Genomic DNA, 16,636 nt, shown 5'->3' on the forward strand with positions numbered 1-16,636 from the left:
GTCTCTCAGATCAATTCGAACATTGGATTCTTTCTTGATTTTACTCCATTAGAACACCTCAGAAGCTCCTTCGAGCTCTGAAGAACTGTCTTCATAAATCTAACTAAACCGTCGGAGACGTGATGCCGATCAAGACGATCGGCTCCGTTTCTAACCGATTTTTCATTTTCCAATGAACGAGAGACTAGCAAAGGAATCAAACGAAGATCGATCCAGATCTGAAGAGCTTGGTGTGAAGATTGCGGTTCAAAGCTATTGGCAAATTTAGCATCAACATTTTGGCGCCGTCTATGGGAAAATCAGCTTGAACAAGTTCAGAACAAAGGTCATGGCTCAATCACCTGAGCGAGAGGAGATATTACCAGTTGAAATGGCAGAAGCAAGCCAAAGGGAGCCGAGGAGAGTAAATCCGAAACGAAGAACAAGAGAAACGGTTCCAACAATGCGTTCCAACAATGCAGACTCGGCAAAAAAAAAAGAATGATGGAAGATCGCTCACCTCATCCTGCTGAGATTTTTGAAAGACAGGAGAAACAACTCTCAGATACGCTGGTTGCTTCTCATTTGGAACTGGATCCAAATCAAATCACTGAACGATTTGAAAGTATGCAACATCAAATACTTGAAACGCAAAATCTGATGAGGTCGTTCATCAAGCAAGTCGAATTCAACCAGAAGGAAGAGTTCTGATCTCACCAGCTAGAAGATCTCGAACTCTTTCTCGAGCTGAGGCGATTTCTGTACCGAATCCTCAAACCCAGAGGTCAAGAGAAAGCCAATGGAGATCAATTCTCAGGGAGGGATCATGAGAATGTGCAGATCCAAATTACATTCCTCTGAATCCAGAAGATCAAGGATCATCTAAGGATGATCGATTAAGCCACATTCAAAGTAAAAAGAGTAAAACTCTTGGAAGTTGGAGAGATAAGAGAGAAGCAAGGAGATCGGAAGTTAGCAGATCTGAAGTTCATGGATCTGAAATCAGTAAAAGATTTCGCATCCTGGACGATCAAATTCAACGATTGACAAACAAAGACGGTGGAGAAAAAGTTATTACAAATAATAGTTCAAATTACAAAAGGCTGGGGAGATGTTGATGAGTAAGAAGAATAGCAGGATCCATCTCTTCTAGATGCCTACTGCTGCACATTCTATTGACTTAATCTGGAAGGACATCGGGGAGAGGAAGGCCGTGGCTAGTAAGTCCAAAGACCAAGGCAAGTGATCACATTTGTATACAACCATGGGTATGCCTTTCAACTTTTGAGGACAAAGTGTGGTGGTAATCTAGCAAGGTATGGTCTCATTAGATTTTCCAGAAATTATGATCAATTGAAGAGCCTTATCCAAAGTAGTGGGTCTGAGGTTGATGTTTTGATGTAAACCAATATTCTTAGGTTAACTCCAAGATCATCTCTCAGGGAACCAGCTGTCTTGTAGGAGATTCCTTGGAGGAATTAGGGTTTCAAGCAGCTAAACAATACCCTAGAAGGATTTGGCCAGGCTTAGAAACAATACTTTGTAGGCTTTGAAGCTTGTAAGTTGTAACCTTGCTGTAATATCAGTTTCAAGTATGGAATAAGTCTTGGCTTAGGTCTTAAGGGTTTCAAGGCTGAATAGGAGGATCTTGAAGTTTTGGCTGCTGTTGGACCTTAATTCCAGAAGACCAGAACTGAATATAGGATTTACGGCTAAGGGCATGTTGCTGTACAGTTTCAGTTGGGCTTGGAAATGGGGCTGTTATGGCTACTTATAATTTCAGGGTTACGTCTGAAAGGGTTAGGTCAGTCCTAGTTGGTTTAGGATAAATTTGAAGAGTCCTAAAAGGTTTGGGGTTCTTGGATTGGACTGGGGTTTGGATCATGGAGAAGGGGCAGGGAAGCTAATCCTAAAAGGGGAAGGCAATTGGAGATTTGGAGTTCAGGCTGGAGAGATATAGGAATTCTAATTCAATAAGGGTTAAGGTTTCAAAGGTTGAAGAAGATGAAATGCAGAAAATTCTAAAACTTAATGGAGGATGGCTTATTGGAGATTCTAGGAGTAGGACTAGGGTCTAGGGAAGGGTGTGGTCCAACTAAGAGTGAAAGGAGGGGCTAATGATTAGGTTGATGGACTTTCAAGGGGAGGGGGTGGACTGCTGTTCCTGGAATGGAGGGGGAGGCCTGCATATGGACTAAGGAAGAAGGGGAAGGGTTGGGAAGGGGCTGTGGTGGGTGTTTACTACTTGGGGATTGAAAGGTGCTGCTGGAACTGAAGAACACTTGCTGCAATTGAAGAAGGCAATCTAATTCCACCATGGCATTCCAGTCAGTATTGTATTAGATAGAGACTCCAGACCTACCTCTGAATTCTTGCAAAAGTTTTCAAACGACCATGGGAACAAAGCTCAATTTAAGTACAACCTTTCATTCACAGACAGATGAACAAACAGAAAGGACAATCCAACTACTGCGTGACATGCTCAATGCTTGTGCCATTAATATGAAAGGTAACTGGGATGAGCATATATCACTAGTTGAGTTCACATACAATAACAATTACCAAAGTACCATTGGTATAGCACCATTTGAAGCACTATTTGGGAAAAAGTGTAAAATGCCATTTTATTGGGATGAAGTAGGTGAGAAAAGAACACTTGGGCCAGAGCTTATACGCAAAACTTGTGAAAAGGTAGATTTGATCAGAGAGAGAATTAAGGCAGCTCAATCTAGACAAAAAAGTTATGCGAACAATCGGAGAAAAGAATTGGAATTTGAAAAAGGAGATAAAGTATTCCTTAGGATTTCGCCTATCAAAGGAATAATGAGATTCGGGAAGAAAGGTAAACTAAGCTCGAGATATATTGGATTGTAAGAGATGCTTGCTAGAATAGGACCAATATCTTACAAGCTAACGTTATCTCCGTCCTTGGCATCAACCAATGATGTTTTCCATGTGTCAATGCTTCAAAAGTACATTTCTGATCCAACACATGTTTTAACACAAAAGTACTTCAACTAGCCACTGACTTAACCTGTTCTGAGACCAACTCGGACATTAGCTTGAAAGATCCATAACTCTAGAATCCTACGATTTCTTACATAAAGGTGCAATGGAGTAAACATTCCAACAAGGAAGCATCTTGGGAAGATGAAGCAAAAATAAGAGAAAAATATCCAAGTCTCTCCGAGTTGTCAAGTACGTCAAATTTTGAGCATGAAATACCTTTTCTTTTTCTTTTTTTTTCTTTTTTTTTGGGCGGGGGGAGGGGGGGGCACACCAAAATCCCAGTCTAATTTGAACATTTGACTTTTAGCTAACAAACCAATAAATCTCGAGTCAACATCACTAAATCGGTGAATGAAACCTTGGATAACCTGAATGGGAAAGTCATTCCAAAGACGTAAAATTTAATTATTTAAAACTCAGATATTGATTTTCTTATATAAATTAAAATAATAGAATAATGATTCCGAGCCCGATACCGACAATGATACCCCATCGGAATCATAGAAGGATGTCGACCCCTTAAACTACCCCAAAACATAATTGATTATCCAATATGTAATAAAGATAACCTCGAACTTCGTATGTTTGGCCGAACCCCAGTAACACCTGCAAATCCCATACCAAGTGGGATCACGCTAAACCAAAAACAAGGAAAGGACCAGCACAATGTTTGCACCCAAAAGTACCAATAGCTGGACCCTTGGGAGGGACCCATGTAACAAATTAAGAGGACCAGTGTGTATATATATATATATATATATATTGTATGACAATTACATAATGTAATAGATAAATCTATAGTAGTGGGATGTAATGATGATGGTAAGGAGAGGGTGGGATGAAAGTGAGACACCTTACCCCCCCCCCCAAAAAAAAAAAAACACCTTCCATCTCACCATAAGGCCCCACGTAAGAGAAAATGTGTAAGGTAAAGAAGAAGGATGGGGGTGAGTAAACTAATTTAAACATAATCCATCCATCATACATTCATTTCATACCCATCATCATCAAGATGGTGATGAATGTCGGAATGTCAAGTGCACTTTCCATAGTCACAATATTCATCATACACTACCACTAAAGTGGATCATCACACATCCATAGCATCCCTCACTCAATCTCCATAGGTATGTCTTAATATTATCATTATACACATGCTCACAAATCCGTAATATATCCATAATATCATTTCAGTCACACATATAAATGCAATTAATTCAAATTAATACACCATGCTACGCATGCCCTACTCGTATCAATTTTACTCACAATATATGCATGCACACATGACCAAAGGAAATAATGCACAGGATGATGCAAGAGATTCCTACATTCCCACTCACCGATTATTCGTTGTTTCATAATTCTTGCACGAATCCCCTCTGCCTGAGAGTGATTCTGGATCAAATCAGTACCTAGTTTGTGCAGTTTTCACACGTAGCGGAATCTTACACTCAGGTTAATCCTTCAGTCGTTAGGATTTTCCTCAACTTTGTGTTTCGGCAAGGTCTGGTCCTGTTTTATGCCTTTCTACTTAAGTTCTACATACAAAGCTACATCAAAATAGTATTGGCAGAGGTATTTGGTAGAGTATGTTAAGAGGCCTACAAGTGTAGGGTCCGTGTGTATGGTCGATTCAGCAGAATCTCACTCTTAGAGTCTACACTCCTTACTGCTTAAGGCTTTTGACCTGAAGCTTCTGAGGCTCTCTTCTGCAGATTACTGCTATATGATTTAGCTCGTGTAGCCTCTCTTCTACCATAATTTCAGCACTCTCTTTAGGATGAGTTCCATAAGTTATTCTACTTTTCTTTCTTTATACTAGCATATATAATTCCTATATAGATGTTAATTTATCAGCATAATCTCACATGCTTGTGGTTTGGTATCTGAATCATAAACAAGAAAATGGATTAGAATCCTTACCTGGTTTTTGAAATCTCCTTTAGACATTCTCTCTCTTCTCTTCTTTCTCTTCTCAACAAATTCAATTTCGTTCCAAAACTCTCTCTCTCTCTCTCTCTATTTATAGTGCTAGTTGTTTACCATTGTTTATTGAATTTTTGCTAATATTACGTTTATAATTAAATCTCACATAATATTACTTATTTTAGATTTCATCATTAGTGTATGTATATCAAAAATTAGATTACTCACCATCGTCCTTCTTTACCTTAAACATCGGCCTTATGGTGCGATGGTAGGTGGTAGGGGGTGAGGTGTCTTACCTCCATCCCGCCCCCGCCTTCTTACCATAATTACATCCCACTATATATATACTGCATTAGTAGTAATTACTTATATGTACATATTTTATACAAATATATATATAATTGTCACTCATCTTATTCACAATACATAACCATTGTGAACTTCCCAATGGTCCAACTACTGGAAACTTTGGATTCAGAAAATTGTACTAGTCATTTCCCCATTTAGGTTTAGCCTATCCCACCGAGTATCGGATCTGCAAGTGTTACTGGGGTTCGGCCAATCATATGAATTTGGAAGTTACCTTTATTTGGTCCAATTTTAATAAGTCATTGTTGCCTTAAAAATGAGATCCTAAAAGGACTCAAAATTGAAAAACCAATTAAAACTCTAATTGGCTAACCAATTCTAACTCAACTACTAATTAACTAGGACTTTTAACTCCTACAAGGAACCTTCATAACTTACTCCAGAGGACTTCAATTAAAATTCTAAGAATATATGTTTGTTCCTAGCAAGGATGAGGACAACTCTACTAGACTCCATCACAAACTTGGAATCCAACATAAACAAGGACTCTTTAATAACTTGCAAATATGGACTCGAATTAAAAAATATATCCAAAATTACCAAAATACCCCTGGTTCAAATTAATGGTCCTAGGGTTTGAGGAAGCAACCCTAGGCCCTGTGGAACCTCTGGAAACAATTTAAAACATGTTTGTTACAAAGACTGGGTTGGGTGGCTAGGATCGTACATAATTGAAGGGAAAGCAGCCCAACAAATCATTGTAAGTTGTAAACAATCCAAGATCTATAACCAACAATGGTAGAGAGAAGAAGAAATGGAGATTGAAGAGAGAATAATTGGAGAGCAAGACTAGTCAATAGAATGTTTTCTATCGTACGAGCAAACAAATATTTGTAATAAACTGATAAAATAGAATTACAAAAGGAATTATGGCAAAAATATAACTCTTAACTCTTACCTAGCTAAGCCTAAAGATTAATAGGAAATTCACTTAGATTAGGACCCTAATAATTAGAGACCTAAACCAATACAGAAGCAATGATAGGGGGACTCCCCCTATCATGTTACATCATGTTATCTCTCATTGTCTCCAGCACTCCCCCTTAAGCTTGAGTATACAAGAAGAAAGCTCCCTCTTGGACAAATAAGATCAATCTTGAATGGTAGCACCAATCTTGAACCATGTAGAAATCAGACACTAACAAGCTCAAAGCAACAGTCCAATCAGCTGTCATAAATCCATGTCTTCCCAAGAAAGGCATCAAGAACCAGCAAAAACATCAAACACCCTTCCTAATGAAGGTCACAAAATGTAACATCCAACGGCAACAGAAAAGTTGATGTGACCACAATTCTTATTTCTGACTGAAACCCTAAGTGGGGCCCACTTGATAGCCAAGAAAACCTCCCTAGGCTGGCCAAACCCCCTAGGAGGGGTATTTTGGGCATTTACATCCCTATTTTATTGTTAGAATTAATTCCAAATTTAGTCCTAGAGTCCAATTTGGTTAATGCTTCTTAACTTGAATTAGTTGTTCAATTAGTAGTTTGTAGTTGTCTTAAGGAGTGTTTTTCAAGTGAATTTCCTTAGAAAGAGTTTTTAAGTAATTTAATCTTTTAATTTCAGCATGTGTCTTTAGGTATTTAGATTCTATTTCAAAGGCCAAGAAAATGTGGTGGGATCATAATCTATAAAGGAATCCCACTTAGAATCTAGTTCTTTTAGTAGCCTATTCTTTCTTTGTAATTCTTCAAGTCTGATTCTTGAATACAATTCTGAGTCTAAGTTAAGGATCATGGTTCCTCATTGACGGGGCCATGGTTGAGTAACAGGTTGTTCAACACCTCTATCATCAATCTGTTTCTTCATCCACACTCCAGCACTTACAAGCATTCAAGCGATCTTCTTCAAGAGTTCCAGCAGTAAACAATAAGTCCAGCAGCCCCCATCCTCTCTCACTTGCAGCCTTCCCCCACCCCTTCCTTAACAACCCTAGGAGACCCCCCACCCCACCCCATTGCAACCTCTCCCAGCCTCTTCCCCCCCCCTCCCCCCCCCGGACAGCAGCCTAAACACCCTCCCTACCCCTGCAATATCACCCAGCCCCTCCCCCACTTCTCCCCTAGCACCTGCAAGCTCCCCAAACCCTTCCACTTCCCTGCAGCATCACCAAACCTCACCCCCTGCAACTCTCTATTCCCCAGCCCCTAAACCTTCTTCTTCCCCCTATAGGATCTCACAAACCCTAGGCCTCGGTCCTACTGTTAGTTTCTTAAATAAACCCTATTTCCCTAGGTCTGAAAAGTTCCTGCACTTCATTTTCTTCATCAAAATTTTCTGCATTTCATCTTCAACCTCTAGATCAATAGCCTAGTTCATCCTAGACTCTCTCTAAACTCTAAAACCATTACAACAAGGTCTGAAAATACAAAACAGCAAGTACAGTCCCTCTGATAAGCCCCTCATATCTCATGTGTATCTCGCAAGCACAAGAAGAAAGCTGGATTTGGCGAACATCATCTAGGGAAGGCAATCAGATATGGTCCTGAGAAGGAGGTTGCTAAATAGAGAAAGCAATCAGATCTGGTCCTAAGAAGGAGGTTGCTGAATAGAGAATGATTTGCAGAATATTGCAGAACATTTACTACTGAATAAGAGGGATTTGGGGACAGACAGAATATTGTGAATAATTTGCAGAATATTAAAGAATATTTACTACTAAATAAGAGAGATTGGGGACAGGCTGAATATTGCAGAATATTTACTACTGAATTTTGGGGAGATTAGGGTTGATTAGGGGTTATAAATAGGGGTAAGATGTGAGTAGTAGTTAAGGATTAATTTATGTGAGTGTTTGGGCAGCCGTAGGCTGAAGGGGCAGCAATGTGCTGTGGGGGTGACTGGCACCATTGTAACCAGTTTATCATTGTTCTTCGTTATTTTATCAATTAAATAATATTAGTTTTGTATTCGATTCGTGGGTTCTTATCAAATTGGTATCGGAACAATGACGATTCCAGCGGGAATAGATGGACACCGGATTGTCCATGTTTTCCGGCAAAGGCAATGTGCAAGAATGGCTTATGGCTTCTTGAAGTGTTGTTATTCTATTGGGAACACCAAATTGAGGAGGAGAGAAGGTTGAGTGTGGTTCTCCAACATTTGGAAGGAGATGTGCTAGATTGGTTGTATGATAGATCTTGGTCGGAATTTATTTTGTTGAGTTTCCAAGAAGCCATTAAAATAGATTTTGGTTATAGCAGAGAATCAAAATGAATTTTGAGTTCGCACAATCCTGAAATAGCGATCAACGTTAGTGAAGACAACCATGCCATGCAATCATAGGGAAGAGGAAGCGGATCGACGAAGGCGAAAATTGTAGATGAAGCCGTGATTAATTTCAAACCTGTTCAGGCTTGCACCGATAATCGAAACAATGGCATGGAAGTTTTATTTGAGTTTTCCACTAAAGAGAGAGAAGAGAAGAAACATAGGAGGGGGCCACAAAGGCTTTTCCGGATAGAAAGTAAGGTGGATTGGGAAGCAAGAATTCCGGCAAAACCACCATGGCTGATAGTGGTAGCGATGGAAGGGGACTCGTCAACACCGTCGAGATGACACAACTTGAATTCTGGCAAAATTCTGGTGCGACGTGGGTGCGATTGCCGAATAAATTCTTTCTTGATTTTCACCTTAAGGACAAGGTGAGATTGTTGGAGGGGAGTATTGATAAGCCCCTCATATCTCGTGTGTATCTCGTAAGCAAAAGAAGAAAGCTGGATTTGGCAAACAGCATCTAGGGAAGGCAATCAGATATGGTCCTGAGAAGGAGGTTGCTGAATAAAGAATGATTTGCAGAATATTTACTATTAAATAAGAGGGATTTGGGGACAGGCAGAATATTGTGAATGATTTGCAAAATATTACAAAATATTTACTACTTAATAAGAGAGATTGGGGAAATGTTGAATATTGCAGAATATTTACTACTGAATTTTGGGGAGATTAGGGTTGATTAGGGGTTATAAATAGGGGTAAGATGTGAGTAGTAGTTAAGGATTAATTTACGTGAGTGTTTGGGCAGCCATAGGCCATAGTTGTCACGGCAACGAGGCGATACGAGGCAGTTTAGGCTAGTTGAGGCGATTAGTCGACGAGGTGCCGTCCGAGGCGCTTTTAAGGTGGTTGAGGCATTCTAAGTGAAGTTTTTAGTGTACATCTCATTCACTCTAATCCATTATAAATCTATCATATCTTATATAATAAAAAGATTAATATTACCCTACCTCAAATCATCCAACATACTACAAACCACACATAGTAGGTCCTAAATAAAAAGTCACAGGAAGAAGTCGCCTGTCACTGGCCACTGCTTGCCGGAGTGTCATCGCGGGAATCGAAGAGAAGAAGAGAGGAAAAGAGAAAGAGATTAGGATTAGAGTGAGAGTGTGAGACTCGAGTCAAGAACTTATTTTCTTTCGATTTTGTTTGTTTTTATTTTTTTATTTTGATCCCATGTAGCATCATTATAAATATGCATATAGGTTCAAACAATAGATACTTCACAATCGGAATCTAATAAGTAATTCAATATATGCCTTCAATTTGACATCTTTCATGTGATTTACAAAAGAAGAAAGAAAAAAAGCTATATGCCTAAAATAAGGCGACGTCGATTTGAGGCGCTCCGAAGGCACCTGGACGCCGAGGCGACGATTAGGCAATGCCTTAACAACTATCTTGGTAGGTGAGGGGCAGCAATGTGCTATGGGGGTGACTGGCACCATTGTAACCAGTTTATCATTGTTCTTCGTTATTTTATCAATTAAATAATATCAGTTTTACATTCGATTCGTGGGTTCTTATCACCCTCTCCCACCTAACCAAAACACCCAAACCCTAGTTTAAAACTAAAACTTTTTTTGTTAAATTTCAGATCTGGAATTAGCATTACAGCAGGGCCTCAATTGCTTCAACCCACCCCACATATCCATTAAAATTAGTTTTCTTTGCTGGAAGATTCTGAGCAGCCTTTAGTCTTACAGAAAATTCACCAAAACCCTAACCCTAAAACTGGGTCTACATCAAAAGTCCTCCAAATGTAGCACCTAAAGGGTACAAAGAAGTCCAGCAAAATTCAACACCTAACAACTACATAAAAGTCCATAAAGTTGCAGCTCCAACGCCTGCACAAAAAAATCTCATTAAAGTGCAATCCCTATGGCTACACAAAAAATTTCATAAAAGTATAGCCCTAGTGACTATACAAAAGCCTATCCCAAGGAAAGCATTCCGAGTCCATAAAAGCCAAAGGTTCTTGTAGTAGAACACTTTCGATCTCCTCCTCAGGTGTATCATACACATGATCAAAAGCAACCAACAATCACCTCAGACAATGAACATCCCAACAAATTTCGTAACAAAAGAGCCCATAAATTAAAGGTTGATATATCTTGAATCATCTTCACGGACAAATAAAATCCCTAACTCATGTAGTCTATGGTCCACCAAAATAAGATAATGATAAATTAGTAATTAATCTACCAATTGCCAACTCAATCCTCCAAGCAAACATACCAAATAATATAAATCATGGCTTACAAACCCACTTTGATAATTGTTGGACTTAGAAACTTGGCAAATTGGCTAAACTTAAAGAAATAATGGTGATATTATAATAAACCAGTTTTTTTTTTCAAAGAGTTGTTGATAATAAAGGAAAATAATGGCAAATCTATAGGTATCACAAAACTGAAATGGGAACAGCAAGAACATAATTAGGAGAAGACCCAAAAAAGAAACAAAACGACAACCAAAGGGTAAATTTGGAAGGAAAAACTCTTAAAGGCAAACATGTAAATAACGTGAGTGGTATGGATAATTAAAGATGGGGTCCCACACATTAAATACCAAATAAGTAAATGCTGAAAAAGAGGAAGAATGAGTCAAATCAGGTAAAGTGGCTATCAAAAGACCAAAAATGGAGAACATCAAGGAAAATAACAATTATTTTGGTAAACAAAACAAGGAGAAAATCAAGGAAAGTAACACGAGAGTCTTTTATTTCCTTGAGAGTCACGCAAAGGAAAGTCAAACACCACCAACCTAAAAATGAATTAAAGTGGGGGAATAAAAGAAAGTGCAGGGTTATTTGAAAGGAAAATAAGCCAAAAATAATAGTACCTGATAAGAACGATCATCAGGATATAAAACACAACTAATTGTCTCAGCCTTCTGTCTGTTGACAACAGCATTGATATAATCTCCAGTATTATAAGATTCCTGCCAAAGGAACTAATTAGCGGCATACTTTTCGAAGTAAGGTATGATGTTAAATTAGTCAGAATGCATTTAATGTTACATTCAGTGGTCACATTAGTTCTATTAAACCTCACCGGAAATGAAATGCAATATTTTTTGGGTGAGAAAGGCCATTTATAATCAAGTCTTAAAATGTTACCTTGATTTATTTATTTTAAAAAAAAAAAATTCATGTATGGCATAATGCTGAACCCAACAGTTAACATTATTGGTTCAAAATGAACAGAATAGTTGAAAATCAAGTTCAGTAGCATGCAGTCCATTTAGTGCAGCCATCCTCATCATGGTTCTAACCACGCACAGGCATGAAAAAAAAATACATACTGGAAGATGGAATCCAGGTTCTGACAAATTCATTTCTCTGAGTAAGACCAGGTTAGATTTGAGTTTGGCATTTCAGACGTGACATGGTCTCCCTGATTAGAGATATCATATAACACCATAAGTTATAATCTTTACAGTTCGCTTCAAAACTTGATTAGAAAAATTATTTGGAAGTTGGAACTTAATTATAATAATAAGTGGAGAATTTAATGTGTATTGAGTATGCAGGTTTAAAATCAATCCCCACTAGCAAGGTTTAAAGTATCAGTATCATCATATCAGTCGGGTGATTTTAAAGATGTATTGTCTCATATCAAGTAGTGTATCATACTGGCCAATACATTTTAGGTGCAATCCAGTACGAACTCTTTAAGAGAGGGGGCAGACATATCGATGTATATCGCATCGCTATGCATCCAATATGGATACGCATCTGCTAGTATCGTGTTGCCTCCTGGGGTACTTCAAACCTTGCCCGCCAGCACTGACTACTGGTATGCACATCCCAGATTAAACTGGTTTAAGTACAAATAAAGTTATTGACCAAGACCTAGGCAGGCTAGCATTGTAACTTCTGTATGCCTTCCAATGATTCACAGTGAATTACATTTGAGGAATGAAGAACGGTTGAAGACAAGAAATGAAATTAGTTCTAAACTTACCATATCGTACAGCCCACTTGGTTTAGCAGCCCATAGGCGAAGATTAATTGTATTCCTCGTTCCATAACCAGGTATTGGGTTGTCATAAGCAACGGCCTCAACCTAAAATTGGAGACCAAGCATACCCCAAAATGAGATCACATTAATTTGCAGGCCACAGTTTTACACAGTTAGTATCTGTAACTGTAAAGGGTACTCAAGATTTACTTGGGATACAACTGCTAGTGGAAAAAGAACAAGTGACAAAATTTCTTTGGCTTGACTTACCGTTTCACCAGGGACCCAAACTATAGATTTATGTCCATTCATACTCTCCTCCTCAACAGTTCCATAGAACTAATCCAAAAAGGAAAATAGTTTTAAGCTCTTTAGAAGATTAGAAAACTACCATATAACCAAACAACACATAAAACACCTAAACAAGTTCAAACAAATAGAAGGATTACACATAAGTACAAACCTTCACTGGGTATGAAACATGAAGACGCTCTATTTCCCAAGGATTCCCGAAGTTCAACCAGTAATCAGGTTGTTCATGTTGAAAGCCATCCAATATAACCTGACGGAACAACCCATACTGATATCGAAGTCCATAGCTGAGAAATGAAAAATTAGTGCTACTAAGTTTGAGAAGTATCTAAAGCTGAAAACATACACATTCATTGACACTGAAATGACAAATCTCATTAAAAGATTGTGAAACTCTTAAATTGTCAGTATCCATCATATGAATCCTGAAAGCAGTCTAATAGAATAATCAGCTGCTCCTCAGTTGTAATGCAGAATTTATTATTTTCACACATGCTTTTTGCGTAACTCTCTCCAAGGTTTAAAGTGTCGGCCAAGACGAGACAAGATGGGCTGATACATCTTGGTATAGCAAGCAATTGAGACAATACATAACGATACATCTCTACAATTTTATATTCCATATTGTATCTTTTGTATCTCATTGTATCAACTGACACAGTGCAATATGGTATGATCATACACTGATACAGGCATTTTCTTTAATAATAAATTTTATTTAAAATTTCAAACAATATCATGTTGCATGCATGTATCGATCAAAATACATATGTCAGTGCAATATGGTATGATCATACACTGATACAGGCATTTTCTTTAATAATAAATTTTATTTAGAAATTCAAACAATATCATGTTGCATGCATGTATCGATCAAAATACATGTCGATATGTATCAAACAATTTCAAAATGAAAAATTGAAAAAATTCCAGAATATGACAATACATATCAATTATGATCACACGTATAGGCATGTATCAGCATGTATTTGACATGTACAACATGTATTGGCATACATCGACCATAATTTAAAATTTCAGTTGTTTCGTTATGTTTCCAATAGAACTCCACAGAGAGGTATAGCTAGAGGCACTACTTGACAGAGTTAATATCATTAGTACGGTAACTTCTGAATCTAATGTTGAAGCCCCCAGAAGAGAGCCCTAGCAAGACCTTTATGTCAAACCCAGCCCTGCAACCAGAACCTGGCAGTAGAATTTTTTTTGCCAATGTTGGAGCTGCTACACCCATACCAGGTAAGCTTTTATCTAGACATCTGAAACCCTGGCAAAGTACCCTAGGGCAACCTGTAAATATTAGTTTCATGCCAATAAAGTCTCTCACTTGATGAGAGAGAACTATACAACTTCTGCAGTGAACTGTACTTTATACTCAAAGACAGTTGTGGTGCATTTAGGTGATTCCAAACTGCCTCAGCAGCTCTATACTGATATGATAACCCCTGCTTACTTTGAACATATAGGAACCCCTTAGTCAGGCCCCAATATAGAGCTGCAAAAACTTTACTTATCAGAATAAGAACTCTGCTCTGATTTGTAAACTACTGTGGTTAGAGCAAGAAAAGAGAGTGAGTTTAGAAGTCATTGCCTATCACTCCTCATACACTACTAACTTATATGAGAAACATCAGTTATTCAAACACTAACATCACTTAATCTAAGCCTTAGAGGCAATCAGAAAATTAACATTGGTCATAACATGATTAATGTATTTCTATAACAAACGAAGGCATACCCCCAAGCAGGAAAGTCCAGAGTTGCCAAAGAGTCCATCTGACATGCAGAAAGGCGAGCAAGGCCACCATTACCAAGGGCAGCATCTCCTTCCTGGAAGCATCAAGAGAAAAAGAACCTCACCTGGTGTTAAGCAATATTAGACAAAATAAATAAATAACTTCTTTGAGAAGTTATCCGGAGGGGAGACACAAAGAAAAGAATAATATGGTAATTTTTCTCATTTAATATTCCAGAAAGAAAAACTAATAATATGAACGAAGTGTTGTCCTAAGCTTAACCAGCAGGAAGGAAGGTCAAATCAATAGCTAAAAGAAATTTCTTCTCAAAAAGTGCCACTGACAAACACCAAACTCAACCACTCATTTACAGGCTGCCAAGAGCTAAAAAAAATAGATCAATCTGAGCATCATTGGATGGGAAACCTCATTGGCCAGATATGGTAACATACCCAGTCTGGAGTCTGGACACATTCCAACACTTCAAACAGAAAAAGCAACTAACCATGACATACAAAAGTACATGGTTAGTAATAAACCTATATCCACAATGCAATACGCATGTTGGGTTTTGTATTTGCACAATAAACACCAATTGGCGGTAGGGGTATTTGATTCTTTAAGGGGGTGGGAATTAGATGAGGGTTTCGGGAGATCTAGGGTTTAGGTTTTGAGAAGAAGGTGAGGGAAACTCAGGTTTACAAACCTGGGAATACCCTGCTACTGCAAGAGAGACGAGAGGAAAAAGAAGAAAAACACAAAAGAGGGAGGCTGTAATAAGGGAAAATGGATGGGCAATGGGAGGGGATTTAGGGAATAGGAATTGGGAGGTAGGATGGAGCTGCCACTGGGTTTGGGAAGGGGAAGGGATGGGGCTGTGATGAGGTGAATTAGGGTTTTAGGATTTGTGTTTTTTTTTTTTTGGGGGGGTGGGGGGGGGGGGTGGGGGGTGGGGGGAGTGTTGAGGCAAGGGGAGCGGAAAGAAGGGCCGCTAGAGAGAAGAACAAAGGAGAATGTAGGGGCTGGGGTTGGGGTTGGGGTTTAATTGTACTTACTGGCAGAAGAGAATAGGAGTTGAAGAACTTGACAACTCACAGAAATTTTTGACACAGCAGCAGCCACAGGTTTCTCTCAGGAAAAGCCACGACTCCCTCTTGTCACCTTCAATTCTCAAATTTTCATTAATCAAGTTTGTCCTCCTTATAGGCTGGGGGCTATATTTATGGCCTTACAATAACAGACTCAACATTAGAACATGACTCAAACTAGGACTTTACTTGAACCCAAATTGGAAAGCAAACAAACTGAGACAATTAGCTAAATAAAAGTGCAAATACACAAGGACTTCTAAAAGAAGGAATCCCTTTTAAGATAGGACTCCAACTTAGAAACTCAAACAAAGAGGGACTTCTACTTTACTTGGGACTCCCCCTATACTAAGGACTTTCACATATCTCATACTACGATAGTTCAAATTACAAAACAAGAGTAGAACTAGACTCTTGCAGAAATTGAAACACATCTAAAGGAATCCCTCTCTGATTGGGACTCCCAACTTGACTGGAACTCTTCCATAACTAATCAAAGACTAACTCCAACATCAAAATAAGAGTAGGACTAGAATTCTAATAGAATACTAGTTCTACTTAAGCCAAGACTTTTTTTTTTTTTTTTTTTTTTTGGGGGGGGGGGGGGGGGGTTGCTGCAGGGGGAGTGGAGCTGTGAGAGTCATATGATTCCACATGTTATGGTATTTACAAGACTTCCTCTTTTTCAGCTCCCAGGGGTATGCGATGTCCGGGCAGGAGTCGCATTCCTCCTTTGATAGTTACTTGTAGAAGAGAGAAAGGGGTTGATGTTGAAAACTTGTAGAAATTTTAGACACAACAGCAGCTGCAGGTTTCCCTCCTTAGGAGAACCTGCGACTCCCTCTTGTCACCTCCAATTCTCCAACATTTATTAATCAAGTTTGTCCTCTTTACAAGCTAGGGGTTGTATATATAGCCCTACATGAATGGACTCATAACAGGACTCAA

At 38.7% G+C, this 16,636-nt stretch overlaps 1 protein-coding gene across 1 annotated transcript in view; it reads right to left on the reverse strand.

The window, feature by feature from the left end:
• The window catches only part of LOC149004914 (uncharacterized), a 64,823-nt gene that overhangs the window by 39,847 nt on the left and 8,340 nt on the right, over nucleotides 1–16,636 (reverse strand). The window contains exons 4-8 of the mRNA XM_089169134.1: nucleotides 14,603–14,694; nucleotides 12,998–13,133; nucleotides 12,805–12,873; nucleotides 12,538–12,639; nucleotides 11,414–11,512 (exon numbers count right to left, since the gene is read on the reverse strand). Coding sequence (XP_089025260.1) covers nucleotides 11,414–11,512; nucleotides 12,538–12,639; nucleotides 12,805–12,873; nucleotides 12,998–13,133; nucleotides 14,603–14,694 — 498 coding nt within the window. The remainder of the gene's footprint in view (nucleotides 1–11,413; nucleotides 11,513–12,537; nucleotides 12,640–12,804; nucleotides 12,874–12,997; nucleotides 13,134–14,602; nucleotides 14,695–16,636) is intronic.

Source organism: Hakea prostrata, chromosome 9 (assembly GCF_041222555.1).
Source record: "Hakea prostrata isolate BN-2017 chromosome 9, UWA_Hpros_2, whole genome shotgun sequence".
Lineage (NCBI taxonomy): Eukaryota > Viridiplantae > Streptophyta > Magnoliopsida > Proteales > Proteaceae > Hakea > Hakea prostrata.